General features: G+C 38.1%; 1 protein-coding gene across 2 annotated transcripts in view; it reads right to left on the bottom strand.

The window, feature by feature from the left end:
* LOC306871319 (disabled homolog 2-interacting protein-like) overlaps window positions 1–19,370 on the bottom strand; it is a 96,424-nt gene that overhangs the window by 63,078 nt on the left and 13,976 nt on the right. Inside the window, exons 1-2 of one of the 2 annotated variants that reach the window (XM_079419140.1) lie at window positions 17,924–18,358; window positions 2,218–2,330 (exon numbers count right to left, since the gene is read on the bottom strand). In XM_079419140.1, coding sequence (XP_079275266.1) covers window positions 2,218–2,330; window positions 17,924–18,047 — 237 coding nt within the window. In that variant the 5' untranslated portion in view covers window positions 18,048–18,358. Of the gene's footprint in view, window positions 1–2,217; window positions 2,331–17,923; window positions 18,359–19,370 lie in introns of those variants that run through there. The other variant, XM_079419141.1, reaches the window with a different exon arrangement.

A 19,370-nucleotide genomic window follows, 5' to 3' on the forward strand; every position in this document is an offset into this window, starting at 1 on the left:
GCCTGGAGCAAATCAATGGAAAATGACCTGAAATATTTACTTATGATTATATCTAGCTAAATAATATATAATAAACACATTTCCCAATGCCTTGTCAGTCCAGTCAACTGTATATATCAGGCATCCAGTAAAGTGTCAGATACAATTCAACACAAAACAAACCTGAGGCTACTGAGTAACTAATCGATTAAAAAAAAAAAAAAAAAACACTTGAAAATTTCTTGGGCTTTTCCCACACTCCATCTTTACCACACACACAGCACCGATTAGTTCACGGAGTACGTTTTATACCACATTCACAAAACTGTTCATCCATCTTTCTAGACATGCACATTAATTATAATCACAATTTCTTTCATATAAGAATCTTCAATGTCTTTCAATATATCTGTCCATGCCTCATGGTCAAAACCAGACCTGGTATTGATGGTGTTATTCATGCACAGTGATTAAGAGTTCAGAAAGGAGGATAAAAGCAGAACAGAGAGGGAGAAAAATCTCACAAGCTCCTGATTCCGAAAGGTACAGTACCACTGCCTGCCAGTAGGGGGTGCAGGGGGATTGTCATTACTTCCCTAATTGTCCATTGACTTGACGTAATAATCTATGTGGTATCTTCCATCATTCACCCAAAACAATGACAACTAATGCTTCCATTGTGTGCCTTGAACCGATTCAAACATGTACAGCAGTGAGAAGATTTGTGATGGAATTTCAGTGTTCACAGATCATGTTTCAACTTCGTAGGAGATATTTGCAAACTATGCACTAGGTCAGTCAATTAATTGGGCGTGAATCTGCAGAAGCTCAGAGGTCAAGTGGCCCTCGAGTCACCTCCGAGATCTCATTTAAATGTAATTACACCTGCATTCAGTAAATGCTAAGCAGCAAAAACACATAAAAAGCCCACATGCACTGCATTTTATACAGAGGGTGAAACTACAGTATACCGCCTGCTGTTGATTGCTAAGGATTCACTTCCGCAACCGGCACATAACGTGAGCCTCAATTTGAAACGATTGCTAACAGACTGCTTTTCAATCATGAGAAGTTTTTTCATCCCTTGCTAATAGAGCTCACGCTAATAAACATATCATTACAACTTCATACCAATTACAGCGAGCATTCGAACATTGTTAAGTCTTCCCTGATGCCCATCAATAAAACATTCTCTTCAAATGGAGCTTGCTCGGGATTCATTTATATGTAATATCCTGATGTCTAATCTAGCCTATAAATATAGCCTTGATCCAGACTTCAACTTAATACTTAAACCACAGCCATATCACCCTGCAGCCCAAGACCGGTTGCCCGCTGAAGCTAAGCAGGGTTGAGCCTGGTCAGTACCTGGATGGGAGACCTCCGGTGAAAACTGGGTTGCTGTTGGAAGAGGTGTTAGTGAGGCCAGCAGGGGGTGCTCACCCTGCGGTCTGTGTGGGTCCTAACGCCCCGGTATAGTGACGGGGACACTATACTGTCAAAAAGCACCGTCTTTCGGATGAGATGTTAAACCGAGGTCCTGACTCTCTGTGGTCATTAAAAATCCCATGGCACTTCTCGTAAAGAGTAGGGGTGTAACCCCGGTGTCCTAGCCAAATTCCCTCTACTGGCCCTTGTCTATCATGGCCTCCTAATAATCCCTATACACCTGATTGGGTCTATGACTCTCTCCTCTCCACCTGTAGCTGGTGTGTGGTGAGCGCACTGGCGCCATTGTCCTGTGGCTGCCGTCGCATCATCCAAGTGGATGCTGCACACTGGTGGTGGTTGAGGAGAGACCCCCCCCCACTTGATTGTAAAGCGCTTTGGGTGTACAGCAATACACAATAAAGCGCTATATAAATGCATCATTCATTCATTCATTCATTCAAAATATTAGGCTTGGTATGAGGTTTTGGGCTGGATCACCATCTTGAGTTTCAGCTGTTTGGTTATTAGGCTGAACATTACGTTGGTTGAATGTGCACAGGATTTAAAACTATAAAACACCACCATAGCTCTCATTTATAGCCTTAAGTAGGAAATTAGCATTTGACAAAATGACTTGAAAGCTAACGTTTATTAGTACTGCAGAGTTTTAATACTAAAGATCTGAAGTAGCAGCAGCAATAAAGATAAGATGCATGTGGGCACAGTATGTATCACATCTGGATTCCAGAGTGTGTTTGATCAGACGCACACACTCTTACACATGACAAACACACACATAATACTCACTGTGACCCTGAAGGGTGTAGCAGCAGTGGCAGTGGGCTCCATTATGGGCGGGGCTTTGTCAGGAGCGGAGCCTGGCATGCTACGTCTCCGCCCTGTTTTCTCAGGTGGAGAATCTGTGAGACAAGAGGGACAGGGAGAAATTGATTTATTAACAAAACGATTGTTCCATATACAGAAATTTCTACACCAAACACACAGACATTTACAGACATTTTTGTAAAATGCAACTGAATAAATACCTATTTTTTAAAGATAGCTTTATAATAGCAAGAATAAACCAACATGCACAAATCCCAGCAAATCAATGTATTTTGTAATCAAATAGGCAGATACCACATAAACAATCACCATGCCAGTGACTGATCTTCCACTCATAATGTAAGAGTTGAATGTCATAGATGTCCTAATAGCCCATTCATAAAGTCATCAAATCTCTACCTCATTGTGCCCTCAGTATACAAAGCTCTTAAATCCTCCCACTGTTCCTCACCGCCCTTCAGAATTGACATGCTGGGAAAAAGTGAAGCCTGACTGACTGCCTCACTCAATAAGTGTCAGGATAGGTACATAGATCTAGAAACAGATTATGTTAAGTGCTTTGCTCTGATCTCACTATCACACACTGATCCCCCTCCAAGACACTGCATGAGCAAAATCTTCAGTCGCACGCACACACACAGAGGGGGAAAAGGAGTATGAATTCCTTTCAAGCATCGTTTCACCCAATTTCCCAAATATCAACCATCTGGTATATTGTGTGGCCTGGGAAATAACGTGGACATAAACTTTCTTCAAGTGCAAGATTCTACTGTAAGTTCACATTAATAGGGAAAGTATTCATTACATTATTTATTAGACCATTTCATTTTCTGCATTTTTTGCAGTTCACTTACAGTATATATTAGTAGTGTGATAAATACATTGTAATGCTCAATATTTTGGACAATTATAATATTTGTACAAATATTCCATGAAGATTTGAAAGCCCAAAACAAAGTATTACACAAAATTAGACAAACTTTAGCATGTGACACTGCAAGACAATTCTGGAAAAATGCACACTAATGTAAACAGAATTTTGAAATGAAAACAAAAAAAACTTTTCTAGAACAGTGGTCAATGAATAAAGTTTGCCTATTATTATTATCTATGAAATAAAAAGTTGCTCTGTGTATTTTGATCATGGCAACTATGAGATATGAATACATGTCAATAACTAACTGCATGAATTTTACTGTACATTTCTGCCATATGAACAGTCACCACTGATAAGCTACTACTAAATATAATGTAGAAATGCTGCTTTGCAACAATTTGTATTGTGAAAAGCGCTATACAAATAAACTTGAATTGAACTGAATATGAATTATCAACTATGAACTACAGTATATTATACTCAGTCATACTAATGTAAATTTAGTGAAAGCTCTGTGACCCTGGAGCACAAAAGCAGTCATAAGTAGCATGGGTATATTTGTAGCAATAGCCAACAATACATTATATAGGTCAAAATTATCATTTTTCTTTAATGCCAAAAATCATTAGGATACTATGGGACATGTTCCATGACAATTTTTTGTAAATGTCCTACCATAAATATCAAAAAACTTAGTAATAGTAATATGCATTGCTAAGAACTGAATCTGGACAACTTTAAAGGTGATTTTCTAAATTATTTTTTTTGCAACCTATGACTCCAGATTTTCAAATAGCTGTATCTCGGTCAAATATTGCCCTATCCTAACATCAATGGAAAGCTTATTTATTCATTTTAAAAAAATTGACCCTTATGACTGGTTTTGCGGTCCAGGGTCACATTTATGAACAGGAAAGTTTGTTGAGATGAATCTGAGATACCCTCTCATAAATGATAGCATGATGATGATGATGATGATGATGATGGTTGCTCCTGAAAGTCATTCACCACTTCAGTCAAGTTTTCAATGGCGAACTAGTAATAATGAATACACTATTAGCAACAAATATGTAATAATTAATAAAGGACGAATGTAACAACATAAAACCTTGGTAACACTTTACTTAAAGCCCTTACGTATAATCCATTATAAAGGGTTATTGATGGGAATAATGCATTATAATTATTCATAATGTGCATTGTAATACATTATATCTTGCCGTAATTAAGTGGAAAAGTGTTACCAAAACCTCTACAGTGAGCAGTGCCCTGTTAGCTACTTGGTATTATTTCACAAAAAAAAATGGATGTTACCCAAGAAACGTCTGGTTACCCTAGTATGCCTTAATATATCTTCTCAGATTGCTTTTAAAACAGATTTTAAAATGCAAAACACAAAACTGAAAGAAAAAGAAGCAGGTGGAAGTGCAAAGGTCTCATTATCCTGCTAAAAACCCTTTCAACAGCAGATTATTAAACTTCAATCAAGTCAACCAGCTTCCATCGAGCCCGGTGGTGATGTGCAGGGCCATAGCCAGGATTTTTCAAATACCGAGGTCATTTTTTCTAACCCCCCCCCCCCCCCCCCCCCCCCACACACCGGTGCGGTGGCTTCACTTTTATGACGTCATGAGCTATCCAGTTCTCTATTATAGATCAGTGGATTCTAATGACAAATGAAACTTAGCGCTTGACAGTGCTGAACAGTCTGCCACTGACACACACAGGCTCACCTTCTCTCCTACTCTTTCCCTGCCCTTCTGTTGTTGGCTTTTTAAAACTTAATTTAGTTTGATGCAAGTTCCTCTTCATGTCTGCATTTCGCTCAAGACCACACTACGATCGATGTACTAGCTTACGTGAAAAAACATACGGCTTTCCCGCCTCTCTGAATCTGTAGCCTAGGTAACGTGACGTCAAGTGCCGCTGCCTGCAAAGACAGATAGAGGCGGAGATTTCACCTGAGAGATTAGACGGAGAATGTGAATTTAATTGGGAGAAAATACAGACGACATATATGGATTCAGACACGGACCGGGTTCTGTGTTTGGCATTGATCATCACTGCTGGATTGACTAATTTGAAATTTCGGGAAAAAATACCGAGGACATGACCTCGGTGTCCTCAATGGTAGATACGGCACTGGTGATGTGTAATGAGAATTCAACAGTGAGGAGCCGTGTAGTTTGATCTGGGAGAGATGGCTTTCACTTTCTCTCAGTGTGTGAGTGTCTGCTTGATAAAGATAGAAGATGTGAAGGAACGCAGCTGTGAGAGAATGAGTGAGCGCCTGCTTGAACTGAAATCAAAAAACAGTCCTCGTGGCTACTAAGTGTGTGGTTCTAGATTAGTGTGACTATCACTGAGGTTTCATTAAGTCCTGCTACAAGTGTCAACAACCTGTATGCTCAGAAAAAAAAAAAAAAAGATGCACAAACACATCAACAAACACACCGATCTTATAAGACAACATTTACTTACTCGTAACCTATAACTTTTATTTATTTACCAAAACATTTCAGATGTTTTTAGTTCAGGACTGAATATGTGCATCAAACAGGGCTGCTAATTATCATCATAAAGGATTGTTAAAGGTAAAATTAATTCAATAATTACATTTAATTAAAAGTATTTGAAAAAATAACTTTTAAAATATACATATAAAATATGCATTTTGGAATTTATCATATGATTATAATTCTTATTTATTTATTTGTTTATTTTGTTTGTTTACCACAAAGTACTTGACAAAATATGGCACACAATTATTTTTAAATACACATTTTAGAATTTAAAACATGATTATATTTTTTCACTATTTAAATAGAAATATTCTATATTTAAATTGAATTAAAGTTTTTTTTATTTTACCATGGTGCCATGTCGAGAAAATGAATTCCTTAAACTTCATTAAAATTATTCGACACAAATATGACAAAAGGATTTTTAAATATAAACTATGCATTTTAGAATTTATGATGATTATATACAGTGGGTACAGAAAGTATTCAGACCCCCTTCAATTTTTCACTCTTTGTTATATTGCAGCCATTTGCTAAAATCATTTAAGTTCATTTTTTTTTCCTCAATGTACACACAGCACCCCATATTGACAGAAAAACACAGAATTGTTGACATTTTTGGAGATTTATTAAAAAAGAAAAACTGAAATATCACATGGTCCTAAGTATTCAGACCCTTTGCTCAGTATTTAGTAGAAGCACCCTTTTGATCTAATACAGCCATGAGTCTTTTTGGGAAAGATGCAACAAGTTTTTCACACCTGGATTTGGGGATCCTCTACCATTCCTCCTTGCAGATCCTCTCCAGTTCTGTCAGGTTGGATGGTAAACGTTGGTGGACAGCCATTTTTAGGTCTCTCCAGAGATGCTCAATTGGGTTTAAGTCAGGGCTCTGGCTGGGCCATTCAAGAACAGTCACGGAGTTGTTGAGAAGCCACTCCTTCGTTATTTTAGCTGTGTGCTTGGGGTCATTGTCTTGTTGGAAGGTAAACCTTCAGCCCAGTCTGAGGTCCTGAGCACTCTGGAGAAGGTTTTCGTCCAGGATATCCCTGTACTTGGCCGCACTCATCTTTCCTTCGATTGCAACCAGTCGTCCTGTCCCTGCAGCTGAAAAACACCCCCACAGCATGATGCTGCCACCACCATGCTTCACTGTTGGGACTGTATTGGACAGGTGATGAGCAGTGCCTGGTTTTCTCCACACACACCGCTTAGAATTAAGGCCAACAAGTTCTATCTTGGTCTCATCAAACCAGAGAATCTTATTTCTCACCATCTTGTGGTCCTTCAGGTGTTTTTTTGTGTCTTGCACTGAGGAGAGGCTTCCGTTGGGCCACTCTGCCATAAAGCCCCGACTGGTGGAGGGCTGCAGTGATGGTTGACTTTCTACAACTTTCTCCCATCTCCCGACTGCATCTCTGGAGGTCAGCCACGGTGATCTTTGGGTTCTTCTTTACCTCTCTCACCAAGGCTCTTCTCCCCCGATAGCTCAGTTTGGCCGGACGGCCAGCTCTAAGAAGGGTTCTGGTCGTCCCAAACGTCTTCCATTTAAGGATTATGGAGGCCACTGTGCTCTTAGGAACCTTAAAGGATTAGTTCACTTTAAAAAAAACATTTGCTGATAATTTACTCACCCCCATGTCATCCAAGATGTCCATGTCTTTCTTTCTTCAGTCGAAAAGAAATGAAGGTTTTTGATGAAAACATTTCTCAATATAATGAACTTCAATGGGACCCAAACGGTTCAAGGTCCAAATGACAGTTTCAGTGCAGCTTCAAAGGGCTTTAAACGATACCAGACGATGAATAAGGGTCTTATCTAGCGAAACGATCGGTCATTTCAAAAATAAATAAAAAAGTTTACGTTTTATAAGCACAAATGCTCGCCTTGCTCTGTTCTGTGATGCGCGTTCGTGACGTCACGTAATACGAACGCGCATCACTTCCGCCTAAGTCAACCGTGACCTTTTCCACGTAATTGTGTATTACGTGACGTCACGAACGCGCATCGTTTAAAGCCCTTTGAAGCTGCACTGAAACTGTCATTTTGACCTTGAACCGTTTGGGTCCCATTGAAGTTCATTATATTGAGAAATGTTTTAATCAAAAACCTTCATTTCTTTTCGACTGAAGAAAGACATGGACATGGACATCTTGGATGACATGGGGGTGAGTAAATTATCAGCAAAAGTTTTTTTAAAAGTGAACTAATCCTTTAAGTGCAGCAGAATTTTTTTTGTAACCTTGGCCAGATCTGTGCCTTGCCACAATTCTGTCTCTGAGCTCTTCAGGCAGTTCCTTTGACCTCATGATTCTCATTTGCTCTGACATGCACTGTGAGCTGTAAGGTCTTATATAGACAGGTGTGTGGCTTTCCTAATCAAGTCCAGTCAGTATAATCAAACACAGCTGGACTCAAATGAAGGTGTAGAACCATCTCAAGGATGATCAGAAGAAATGGACAGCACCTGAGTTAAATATATGAGTGTCACAGCAAAGGGTCTGAATACTTAGGACCATGTGATATTTCAGTTTTTCTTTTTTAATAAATCTGCAAAACTGTCAATAATTCTGTGTTTTTCTGTCAATATGGGGTGCTGTGTGTACATTAATGAGAAAAAAAAAGAACTTAAATGATTTTAGCAAATGGCTGCAATATAACAAAGAGTGAAAAATTGAAGGCGGTCTGAATACTTTCCGTACCCACTGTATATATATTTTTTTTAACCATGAAGTATTTGACAAAACATGGCACAAAATTATTTTTAAATAAGTTTTAGAATTTAAAATTAGTTTCTATTAATTTCTGCACTATTTAAATAGAAAAATCCTAAATTAAAATTTAATAAAAAAAAAAAAAAAAAAAAATTTTAGAAATTTTTTACCATGGTGCAATGTCAAGAAAAACTCAAAATTTTCAGAGTGACTAATTAGTCAAAAAAAAAAAAAAAAAAAATTCTGCTTTATTGATGTACAAGTTTTACTTTTACTTCAATAAAAATCAAAGTCCTTCACCAGAGGTCGAGTTTTTCAGTCAGAGATGTCAAACAGCAATTGATTTAATTTATCCTTAGATGCTGATAAAAAGGTGTTTGCTGTTGAATATCTTTTGTTGTCTAAACAAAATTACAACTAGCGTCATGATGTAACCTCTGAAGAACAGTGCAATAAGGCAAGAAGATGTGACCACCCACACACACACACACACACACACACACACACCAACACCTGCATAACGGTCTCTCTCCTTGAGCTGAACATGTGTTTCCATTAGACCCAGCTGTCCTCGCCAACATCATGATTGACAGGTACCTTCCCAGTGGTCATACAGGACAATCGCCTTACTCTGCTGTTCCCATAGCAACCACATCTGAGACCTGCTGAGAATTCAGCCAGTCTTAGAATACTCTCTTACAGAGGCAAGACCAACTATCAACACACGTGCGCACACACACACACACAGGTCAGAAAACACACTTCCTGAGCTTTGGGCTGGGACACAATGTTTCCAGGTTTTCCTGTAGAGGACATTCCTGAGTGAGAATGAAGTTATGGAACATGATCAAACGCAACCTGACTCCATTAAGAACTGAAACACACCATTACGTGCCAACAAACTGGATTATTGTACATTTAATTGGAAAGTGCAAACCTTGGAAAAAGTCCTGACAAATTTATCGACACGTGTAAATATGAGTTGTAATCTTCACCATTTTAAGTCATCATTTTATGTTCTCTCTTTCTTGAATAATTATTTATTTGATCAAAAACACAGTAAAAAGTAATATTGTGAATAGTGTTGCTTTCGTCAACGATTATTAAAATTATGATTAAATATCGTCGGCAACGAACCTTTATCACATGATGTAAACGAGGCGAGCTGAAACGTAAATGCTGGTCATGTGACGATGACTATAATTAAATGTATAATGCAATATTGTTGACGAATAAAAACGAGACTAAATATGGTTTACAAAATAAAAACTATGCTAAAATGTCTCTTCATTTTCGTTGACCAAAACAAGACGAAACTAAATGTTATAATGTTATTTTGTCTAGTTTAGTCGCGTTATTATTATTATTTTGCAGTATTTCTGTTTCCTGTGTCTCACTTCAGGGGCTGCATCAGGTCGCACTGCGCAGACGCAGACGACGTCACTTCCTCAAGCCCTACTCACGGCATTATTTAGGACGACAACAAACAATGTTAAGTCTGACATAGAGAAAGGGACCGATGGCCCTTTCGTTTTTGGGAGAAAAAGAAGAAACGACATTTGGAAAAACTTTCATTACATAGAAGTGGAAAAGAAAACGGAATGTGTTGTGGAAAAAGATGGGGAGAAATGCGGCCACAAAATCACAGGAAAAAACACCACGAACCTTAAGAGACATCTCAAGGCATTCCATAATGAAATTAAGGTCCAAACCATTTGTAGTGTTATATCTTTTAATAGTTTTTGATGCAAAATCTGACTTCAGTTCACAAGCAATACAAGTAACAGACACACATTTTATTTGCACTTTTTAGTATGTTATTGTAGCTCGAGCATTCAAGCGCCTTGTTTCTCTTTGTTAAACTTTAATGTATTCATTTTTTTCTGGCATTGTCATGTGATGCCATTTTATTTTATTTATTGTTTTTATTTAAATTTATGTGTGTGTACTTCTAACATGTTTATTTGGTCAAATAAATGTTGTAAATTCAAATCAGAGCGTCTTCGAATTCAAATTCGTCGACTAAAACTAGACGAAAATAGTCATGGATAATTCTGACTAAAATGCTCAGACTTTAGTTGACTGAAACTTGACTAGACTAAAAAGAGTATGAACGTGACTAAAACTAATAAAAACTAAAATGACAGGTTCAAACAAAGACTAGACTAAAACTAAAATTAAAACAGGCCGCCAAAAACAACACTGATTGTGAAATATAATACAATTTGGATATAATACAATTTAATACATTAATGTGTATATCGATTTTATAATGAAATAGTCACTTTATAAATGTCTTTATTGCAAATGTCTTTTGATCCAATTTAATGCATCCTTGCTAAATAAAACTGGAAAAGTCCAACAACAGTAGAATTACTGAGATGAGTAGCACATTATCATGTGCTCTCAACATGGCAGCACATCTGAGGGGTGCCACCCTTATTTTAAAAAACAACAACAATAGGGATGGTTTTTGTATGCAAAGGGTGTGTGGTTACAGTCCAGTAGTTATTTTTTTTCTAATCAAACACTCTCTGCATCTGCTCCTAAAGCTCACTGTGCTTGAATTACTTAACAGCCATGCAAATACGCAAAAGAGATAACCACCTGTCAGCTCTTTGAAAATAGAAAATGGTAGAGTAAAACATTATACTATGAGACGGTACATCTGTCTGTCAGGAGGCCAGTTTCCTTTTTTTCTCCAAACATGTTGTACATCTATGTTGTAATCTATCCAAAGAGTCCAGTGTGTGCATTTTAACAATGCAGCATTAGCATACACAGACACCTGTATTTGATTTCATCTCATCCGGTTAGTTGTATGTGTAATGGCCATTTGCTATGCAATGCAGTGCAGATGATTAAACGAGTCAACAGTAGTAGTGCACAATGAGTAAAAGAGTCAGAGATGAAGCGAGGCGGCACATTATGAGCTCGATCTGTTCTCTACAGGGGTCTGCGGTATGTCAGACTACTCACGATTGAAGCGAATCCAATTAACAAACCACTCACCACATGCTTTCTGCCCGAAACAACTTACAGAACACTAATAACAGGGCCAATCCATCTGGAGCAGAATCTGGTTTAGTGGCTTTGCTCAGTGCTGAATTGTGATCTCAGTATCTGCCCAGTTCCTGGATCATCCCTAAAAAGTGACTGAACTTCAAACCTTTCTATTAGCAGCCCGGTGGAGGAAAGGATAACTGAAAGTGCAACTCTTTCAAGCCAATAGTTACTAAAAGAACAACAAAAAGAGAAGTTGAAAACAGCTCATGCAAATTAGCTCTATTTGGTTACATTTTGGTCAGATATTCATGTGAACGAGAGAGTGTGAATGTGAACATGTGATATGTGTGGGGAGCACAGCAAAAGAAGGTTGCTGTTTTTGTACACAAGGTTGAAGAAAACAGACATTCCAAGACGTAAAACACACACACACACACACACACACGCAGACCCAGCAATAGCAAATCACTAACACAACTATGAACTAGTTAAAAACATTTGACTGACTTACAGACTCTAGCACAGCATTCAGCTATCAGACCATTCTGTTTCCCTGCATGTTTAATCACGGTTATCTCTGTTGTCCTTTCACCTCCCTCGTTCTCTTTATTTCCTGTCTTTCTTGTCTTCATCGAGCTCTTTTTTCCGTTTTCTCACTCTCTTCCTTTGTCTGTTTTGACTTTCCAGACTGACCTAGATCTTCTGTTAAGTTTACACTCTCTGGATTACACTATAGCTTGTAACTGTAAAACTCAGACATGCACACACCCTATGAAAACTTTTTTTTATCAGATCACTCTTTGACATACTGTAACCTTGACATGTTTTTTTTACAGTGTTATTTACCCTAGTTTCCTGTATAAATAGATGAGATGTGACGTTTAAATGGAAACTCCAGCAGAATTCCGGCTCAAACCCATCAACATTCCCTACAGCATTCTGCAAAGCAACTGTATTTCCTCACTTCTCGGCACAGAGTATGATGAATTCATCCGTGTTGAGGGTGCAGAAAGTGAATCATATCAGATTGTGTGTCCACATCACAAAACACATTTGATATGCTACAACAACTGTCTCTGATTATAAATGCGTATTTTTTTATTCTGGAGCTGGAAGTTGCCTATGAGAGCACAACTGTTTCGAATGTTTCAAATCACATGCACCAGTTGCTAAGCTACAGTTTTCTAGAGATGTGACAACAATTCTGAGATGATAGAAAAGACTGGAGAAAAAACGGGAAAGGTATCCAAAAATATTGCAAGCCAGATTTAACCTCACACTGTACATATTAGTACCATGGTGCAATGTATCAAATCACGTGCACCAATTATTAGGCCACGGTTGACAGAAGTGACGGTGAGAAGAGGTATGAATTGCAAAGTAATGTGAGCTGGATTCAACCTCATATTTCCCACATGAGCATTAAGGCTCAATATGCAGTGCCCTCCATAGGAATTGGAACAGTAAAGACAAAATTGCTCTGTTGGCAATTTCTCCTGGACAAAAATTAAACTTAAAATTCAATTCACTAATTTTATGATTAACATGAATAAATACAAACCAAATAAAAAAATACCAGCACCACCTGTACATATTCTGTGGTAAGCCGTTTCTCATTGTGCTGTGTGAAATATAGACTGAACAGTGGCTTAAAACACCTGACCACTGCATGAGCATATGATATGAAAACTACAGCTCTTGGCTGGATAAAGCAAGCAAGTGTTGCGCTAGTAAAGTTATGGATGATTTTAATGGAGGTAAAGATGATTTTAGTGACATACAGTACAGGAATCATAAATTAGGCTCGTGTGTATCTTATTTTTGATTCACAAACAATCTGTGTATGTGCACACTAATATTTCTGCTTGAACACAGTTCAGTATATTCACGTAGTTGTCAAAATGAACGTACAATGAGTGTTTTATAACGGATGCTCGCTGAAGAAGCGTGTTTTGGAGACGTTTGTGAGGATCAGTGGTGTTTTTGTACATATGGGCATCAGACACTCCAAACGCAGACACGATCGTTTGTTCTGACAGAGAAACTATGATTCACTGATGACTCCAACAAAGTCACCAATTTCCCAGTTTTATTCTTGGTCGTATCTAGAGTAAGAAACAGTGTACCAGGTCCTACATCAGCAGTACAGCACATTCGCCACCATAATCTTCTGACATAGCGTTCCTGTGAGATAATGCAGAGCACTAATGTGAAAACCACAGCTGCACGCAACTGTCAGTCACTGCTAAGCCCACTAATTACGTTCCCATGCGTTTCCTAATCAGATATTAAAAACCATAGCATAGCAAAATGCATTGACTATGGGAAAAGCTGTTGCTGAACTGTTCCCAGAACAGGTTATTGCTCACACAGCTGTGTCAGTGCGTGTGTGTTTCACAGGTTGTCCGTTTAGCAGCTGATACAGTGGTGATGTAATGCTGTATTATCAAAAATGAACAGAGGGGAGGAAGGAAGGGAGAGCTAGACAGAGAACATATGGCACAAACACTCACATGCAGCTGGCTGTGCCGGATTTAAATACATAGGCAACAATTTTCTCTCCAGTCCTATGCATGTTCTTAAACGTGCTTAAACAGGGTTATAATAGTATGTGTGTTTATCCACCACATGTGAGGTGTGTGTGCAATTGGTTGTGTAATAGGGTTGTGCTCAGGTGAGCTCATGGAGTCGTCATTACCTCATACTGGTGCAGTATTTGAATATTCAGATCCAAAGTACCACCATCTTCTGTCATGCATGAACTGATAAGCTATCAGTCAGCAGAACCCAAACAAGCAGCGCAGATAACAAAGCTCATAATTCTGTTCCGTGTACACTCAATTTGCATGATTCCACCGGTGACACACGAGAAATAATGAGTGTGTATGTTTTACTTTTTATTATTCGGCTCTCTGAAATACTGGTTACTTGCTGGAGGACAAGATAAATAAGAAATAACAATAATAATAGTAACAGTAACAGTGATGTTCCATGCACACAAAGACATTATAGAGTTGTGCCGATAGACAATAGTATCATGTATCGACAATAGCCAGAAAAATAGCCTGTGGTTGATGCCCTTGATGATGATTATTATTAGGCTAGTATTAGTATCTAATTAATATTAGGGCTTATTTGTCGCAACATATTTCTTTTTATGCGTTTTTAAATTGTTGCGCATTATAACCAATCACACATGATTCTGTTGAGTTTATGAAGGCACTGGCCAATTAGAGGCCATTAGAGTTTTGTTGTTGAGTGTGTGCTTTCTGACTGAATTCTGCTCTCGTATGAATTCTCTCAAGATAAACAACAAAGAGATAGTATACTGTATGCAACTATAAGAGATAGTATACTGATTATAACGGCAGTGATTTTTAAAAATGCATAAATTCGCACTAGACAAAAGTGAGTGACGTTCTTTGATAATGTAAATGTTCTTTGCTTGTTTTCTGTAGCTGCTGAATAACTGAGGAGATGTAAGCATTATAATTAATAGCTTACAATGTTTTTATTATATTGTGATCATGTTAAATGTGTCATGTTACGGGGAAGTCGTGGCCTAATGGTTAGAGAGTCGGACTCAAATCCAAAGGTTGCGGGTTCGAGTCTCGGGCCGGCAGGGATTGTAGGTGGGGGGAGTGAATGTACAGCGCTCTCTCCACCCTCAATACCACGACTGAGGTGCCCTTGAGCAAGGCACCGAACCCCCAACTGCTCCCCGGGTGCTGCAGCATAAATGGCTGCCCACTGCTCCGGGTGTGTGTTCACGGTGTGTGTGTGTGTTCACTGCTGTGTGTGTGTGCACGTTGGATGGGTTAAATGCAGAGCACGAATTCCGAGTATGGGTCACCATACTTGGCAGTATGTCACTTCACTTCACTTAAATGAATAAAAAATATGACATCCATATGCTACTTGACTAAAAAGATATAATGTATAGTTAATTGATTACACTAACATTAGGCTGCTTTTAGCCATACCCTGGATTGGTTCACCCTCCGGCTAAGAAAGTAATTAAGTAAATAATTAAACAAATGAGCACGATTATATCGTGCATCCGTGATCTCACAAGCTGACGATATGACAATGGAGCATATCGCCCAACAATAATAGATAGACATTGCAGTATTATCCCTACTTAACATGAATAAGCAAAGTCTCTTTAAGACAAGGCATGTCACTCGGCGGTCATCTTTGAAATGCCTCTCGGGCATCCAAGAGCAGCTCCTATCACTTTGTATAGGGAAACATCAAATTCTCCAAAACTGTTCACTAAACTTACAATTAAATTTCAGATTTGAAATCACCAATGAAATCGGACAACAACTGTGTCATAAATGTTGTTTCTTTTGCTCAAATAGCGTTATAAAAAGCTTATTTCTCAGGCTAGATCAGCCAGTGCGCATGCGCAGTCATGAGTGCGCGTCTCAAAGCGCTGACAGTTTCTATAGCAACCGGGACTTCTAACGGCAGCTGCAGTGACGCGCTGACTTTACCGATTAGTGATTGGCTCTTTCATTCAGAAGGCGGGGCTTCCTGCGATTGAGCGGCCATATTTAGTGTTGCATTTTTCCCCATTCAAAACTATACGAGTGACACGTCTTGGGGATTCTATGGTCTTTGGAATAAGCGCCAAACAGTAAACAGGAACTGATCTTTTAACATACAGCTTGACAGTTAAGTAGATCCACACCCACAAAACATGCAAAATCTTCTATGACAATCATCCCACTGGAAAACTTCCTGATTCTCTTTCTGTCAAACTAAAATCTTGATAAAGTAAAACCCACGTGTCACTGAACAGAAAATATGATTATCATTCAAGCAAATAAACAAACATACTGAGTTCATCCTAAAGGTTAGAACCTCTCTATAAATCACTGCTTCTGTTTTGTCAAACCTCTTACTTCAAAAGTTTACTACAGTTACACAGCTGTGCCATTACCAAACCCCATCACAAAGCAACTCATCTACTACATGAATCGATTCTCTCAGTGACTGAATTAAGTATGGATGACTCCGGGATCTCAGTCGATCCCCTGAGTAATGAGCCTAGATAGCATAACCTGGATGAGAGTTTAAAGAAGCTATTCTCAGCCATCACATCTGAAATTACTCAGCGTGTGTGTGTGTGTGAGAGAGAGAGAGAGAGAGAGAGAGAGAGAGAGAGAGAGAGAGAGAGAGAGAAAGAGAGAGCTGGAGCTTGTTGGGCCATACTGAAGTACTGGAGTTCCTGCTTGACTGGTTTGGAAAATTGTGTGAGAAAGAGCGCGTTTGGCGTGTTAGGTTCAATACTTGTCGCTGGTCACCTGTCTTCTTGTTACACCACAAAGTTACAGCTGATAATAACAGCTTCTCAACAAACCTGCAGTTTTAACGAGCCCTCACCCGCTCGTGTGTGGGCTCTTTAACTAACTTTACGGCTTCTGCGGTTTTATCCGGTGATACTAAGGTGTTACAACTAACACTAAACTGACCGCGTGGCTGAGTTTCTTATACAAGGGACTTAACTAATTATTCAAGATCAGATGGAAACAAACGATATTCAGAAATGATATGCAAAATTAAATTTTGCATTAAATACAATATGCTTTTGAACTTAATGTTAAAACAGCCACAGGCCACAGACATGAGGCCACCATGATCTCTCCATGTTGATGTTGCTTTATACAAAATTTCTATGAAACATTAAACACTTTACTTCACATCACAGCACTGTGTCTCCGTTATGAATAAATACATGTCTAATTTGATATTATATTAAAAAAAAGAAAAGAAAAAACTTCCAAAGTCCAAGAATCAGTCTTTCAGCATTGCCAAGCAACATACAGTAGTGACACTTGGTTACTGTATTAATTAGTTGTTTCTGAATTAATTGGCTGAGTGAACGTGTCAATTACTTTTAAAAGATGCACAAAAACAGTCTCCAATCTCCAAAAAAAATCCCACTACTAATGCAAAAACTCACACTTTGACAACTGACAAACTATGATTAGACAACATCATCACTCACAGTTTTGCTCATTAATACACACACACACACACACACACAACCAAACAATATACCAACAGAAACACATTAACAGCAACTCTAAAATGGTTCGTTGTTAAAAAGGGAAGTGTTTGCATCCAGTTTTTTAGATCTAAAAAATAGTGCAAATTAAAGTGAGTTATATTTCTTAGAGTTCATTCATTGAATTATATTCTTATTCAGAATTAAAATAAAGTTTTCCCCAAGCAAAAAAAAAGCAGCTTTTCTAAAAAGCAAAGTACTCAGAAGAGTGCTGCCATAAACAATGTGGTAATAACTGTGTTTATGGCAGTTGCACTCTAATAGACGGGCTGTTATGATGTTTTACTACTGTGGCAACAACAGAAATGTCACACACAAACTTAACATACTGCAGGTAAGTGTGACAAATATAACTGTTATGGGAATAATTAATATATATATACTGCACCATTAACAACACATAAAAGTATTTTAAAAGGTGGGAGGAAATATTTCAGAAACAATGCAGTAAAGTTAGAACAAGATGTTTACCCCTATTGTTTGTGGCTCTGCTTCTACTCCTGGAGCGGCTGCGCTGTCTCTGTAGCCTCGTTCGACCCAGGAGTCTGTAGTAATATCCTGGTCTCCCAGAACCTTTCCGTGTAACACCTGACATAGCTCTTAGCACGCTCCCGTCACACACACACACACACACACACACACACGCCTCACATACACACGCTTAGTCAACAAAACTTCAAAGATCCCTTCTGTGCATAAACTCCACAGTTGTGCAATGACAGCGAAAGTATCAGAGGAAATCCATTCCAGCACTCAAGTCTGGGAAAAGTCCAACTGTAGGAGGGAAAGTTTGATTTCTCGCTCTCTCTCTGTTGCTTGATTTCTCACTGAGAGGTGAATAGCTCAAAAGGCTCTTCAGTGCCACATGCTCTCTGTCTCTCTCTCTCTAACACACACTCTGTCTCTAAGTAGCCAGAAGGCAGAGGTATGCCATTGAAGACCGAGAGAGAGCCAGAAGACAAAGTTTGTATGAAGAGTTTGTGTGAAAACCAGGGCTGGATCAGGAGGTGGTGGAACATAGGGTGAATCGGATGTCAAGAACCTGACAAGAACATTTCTCAGTCACGTAAAAAAAAAAAAATATATATATATATAAATACAAATACGAAATAATATTGCAACTAGCATACTTTTAGTACCACTAAAATTTTATTTTGCATTGTGACATCAAATTCTCTTTAGCATAATGCATTTTACCTTTGAGCTTGTGTAATTTGTCATTTTTCAGTATCATTTTTGATACTGTAATACAATTATTGTTTATTTAAATCATCAAATTTATAGTAGTACAATAAATACTACCATGAAATATAGAGGTCTGTTTTAAAAAAGAAAACAAATTCTGCTTACCAAGGCTGCACTTATTTGATAAAAAAATACAGTAGATTTTAAAACATTACATTTAAAATAAATGTAACTGAAATATAATTTACACCTGTGATGGCAATGCTGAATTTTCATCATTACTTCAGACTTCTGTGTCACATGATCCATGGGAAAAAAATTCTAATATGCTGATTTGCTGCTCAAGAAACATTTTTATTAATACATGATACATTTAAACTTCATAAATACAATTATACATTTTGTTTGGCAATGAGAAATGTTTGTAAGGTTTTATACATTTCACTCGTATAGGTGTATTTATGTGAGATTCAAAAATAAAAGATGTTCATCAGACTTCTGTTTTAAAATATTTCCCTCTCTCTTTTCTTTTTGCACCAATTCTATTTCCCTACAAATTTGAATTTAAAAGCTTAAAGGTGAACATGAAGCCTACCATTATAATTCCTATTAATCTCAATGACACCATGCCTACAAAAGCATGCGATCTGAAATCTCTTCATTTATGAGTTATGATGGCACAGGCAGCAGACAGGCAGTGGAAATACACAGAAATTTCATGCTTTTTAGAGCC

Source organism: Barbus barbus (assembly GCF_936440315.1).
Source record: "Barbus barbus genome assembly, chromosome: 6".
NCBI lineage: Eukaryota > Metazoa > Chordata > Actinopteri > Cypriniformes > Cyprinidae > Barbus > Barbus barbus.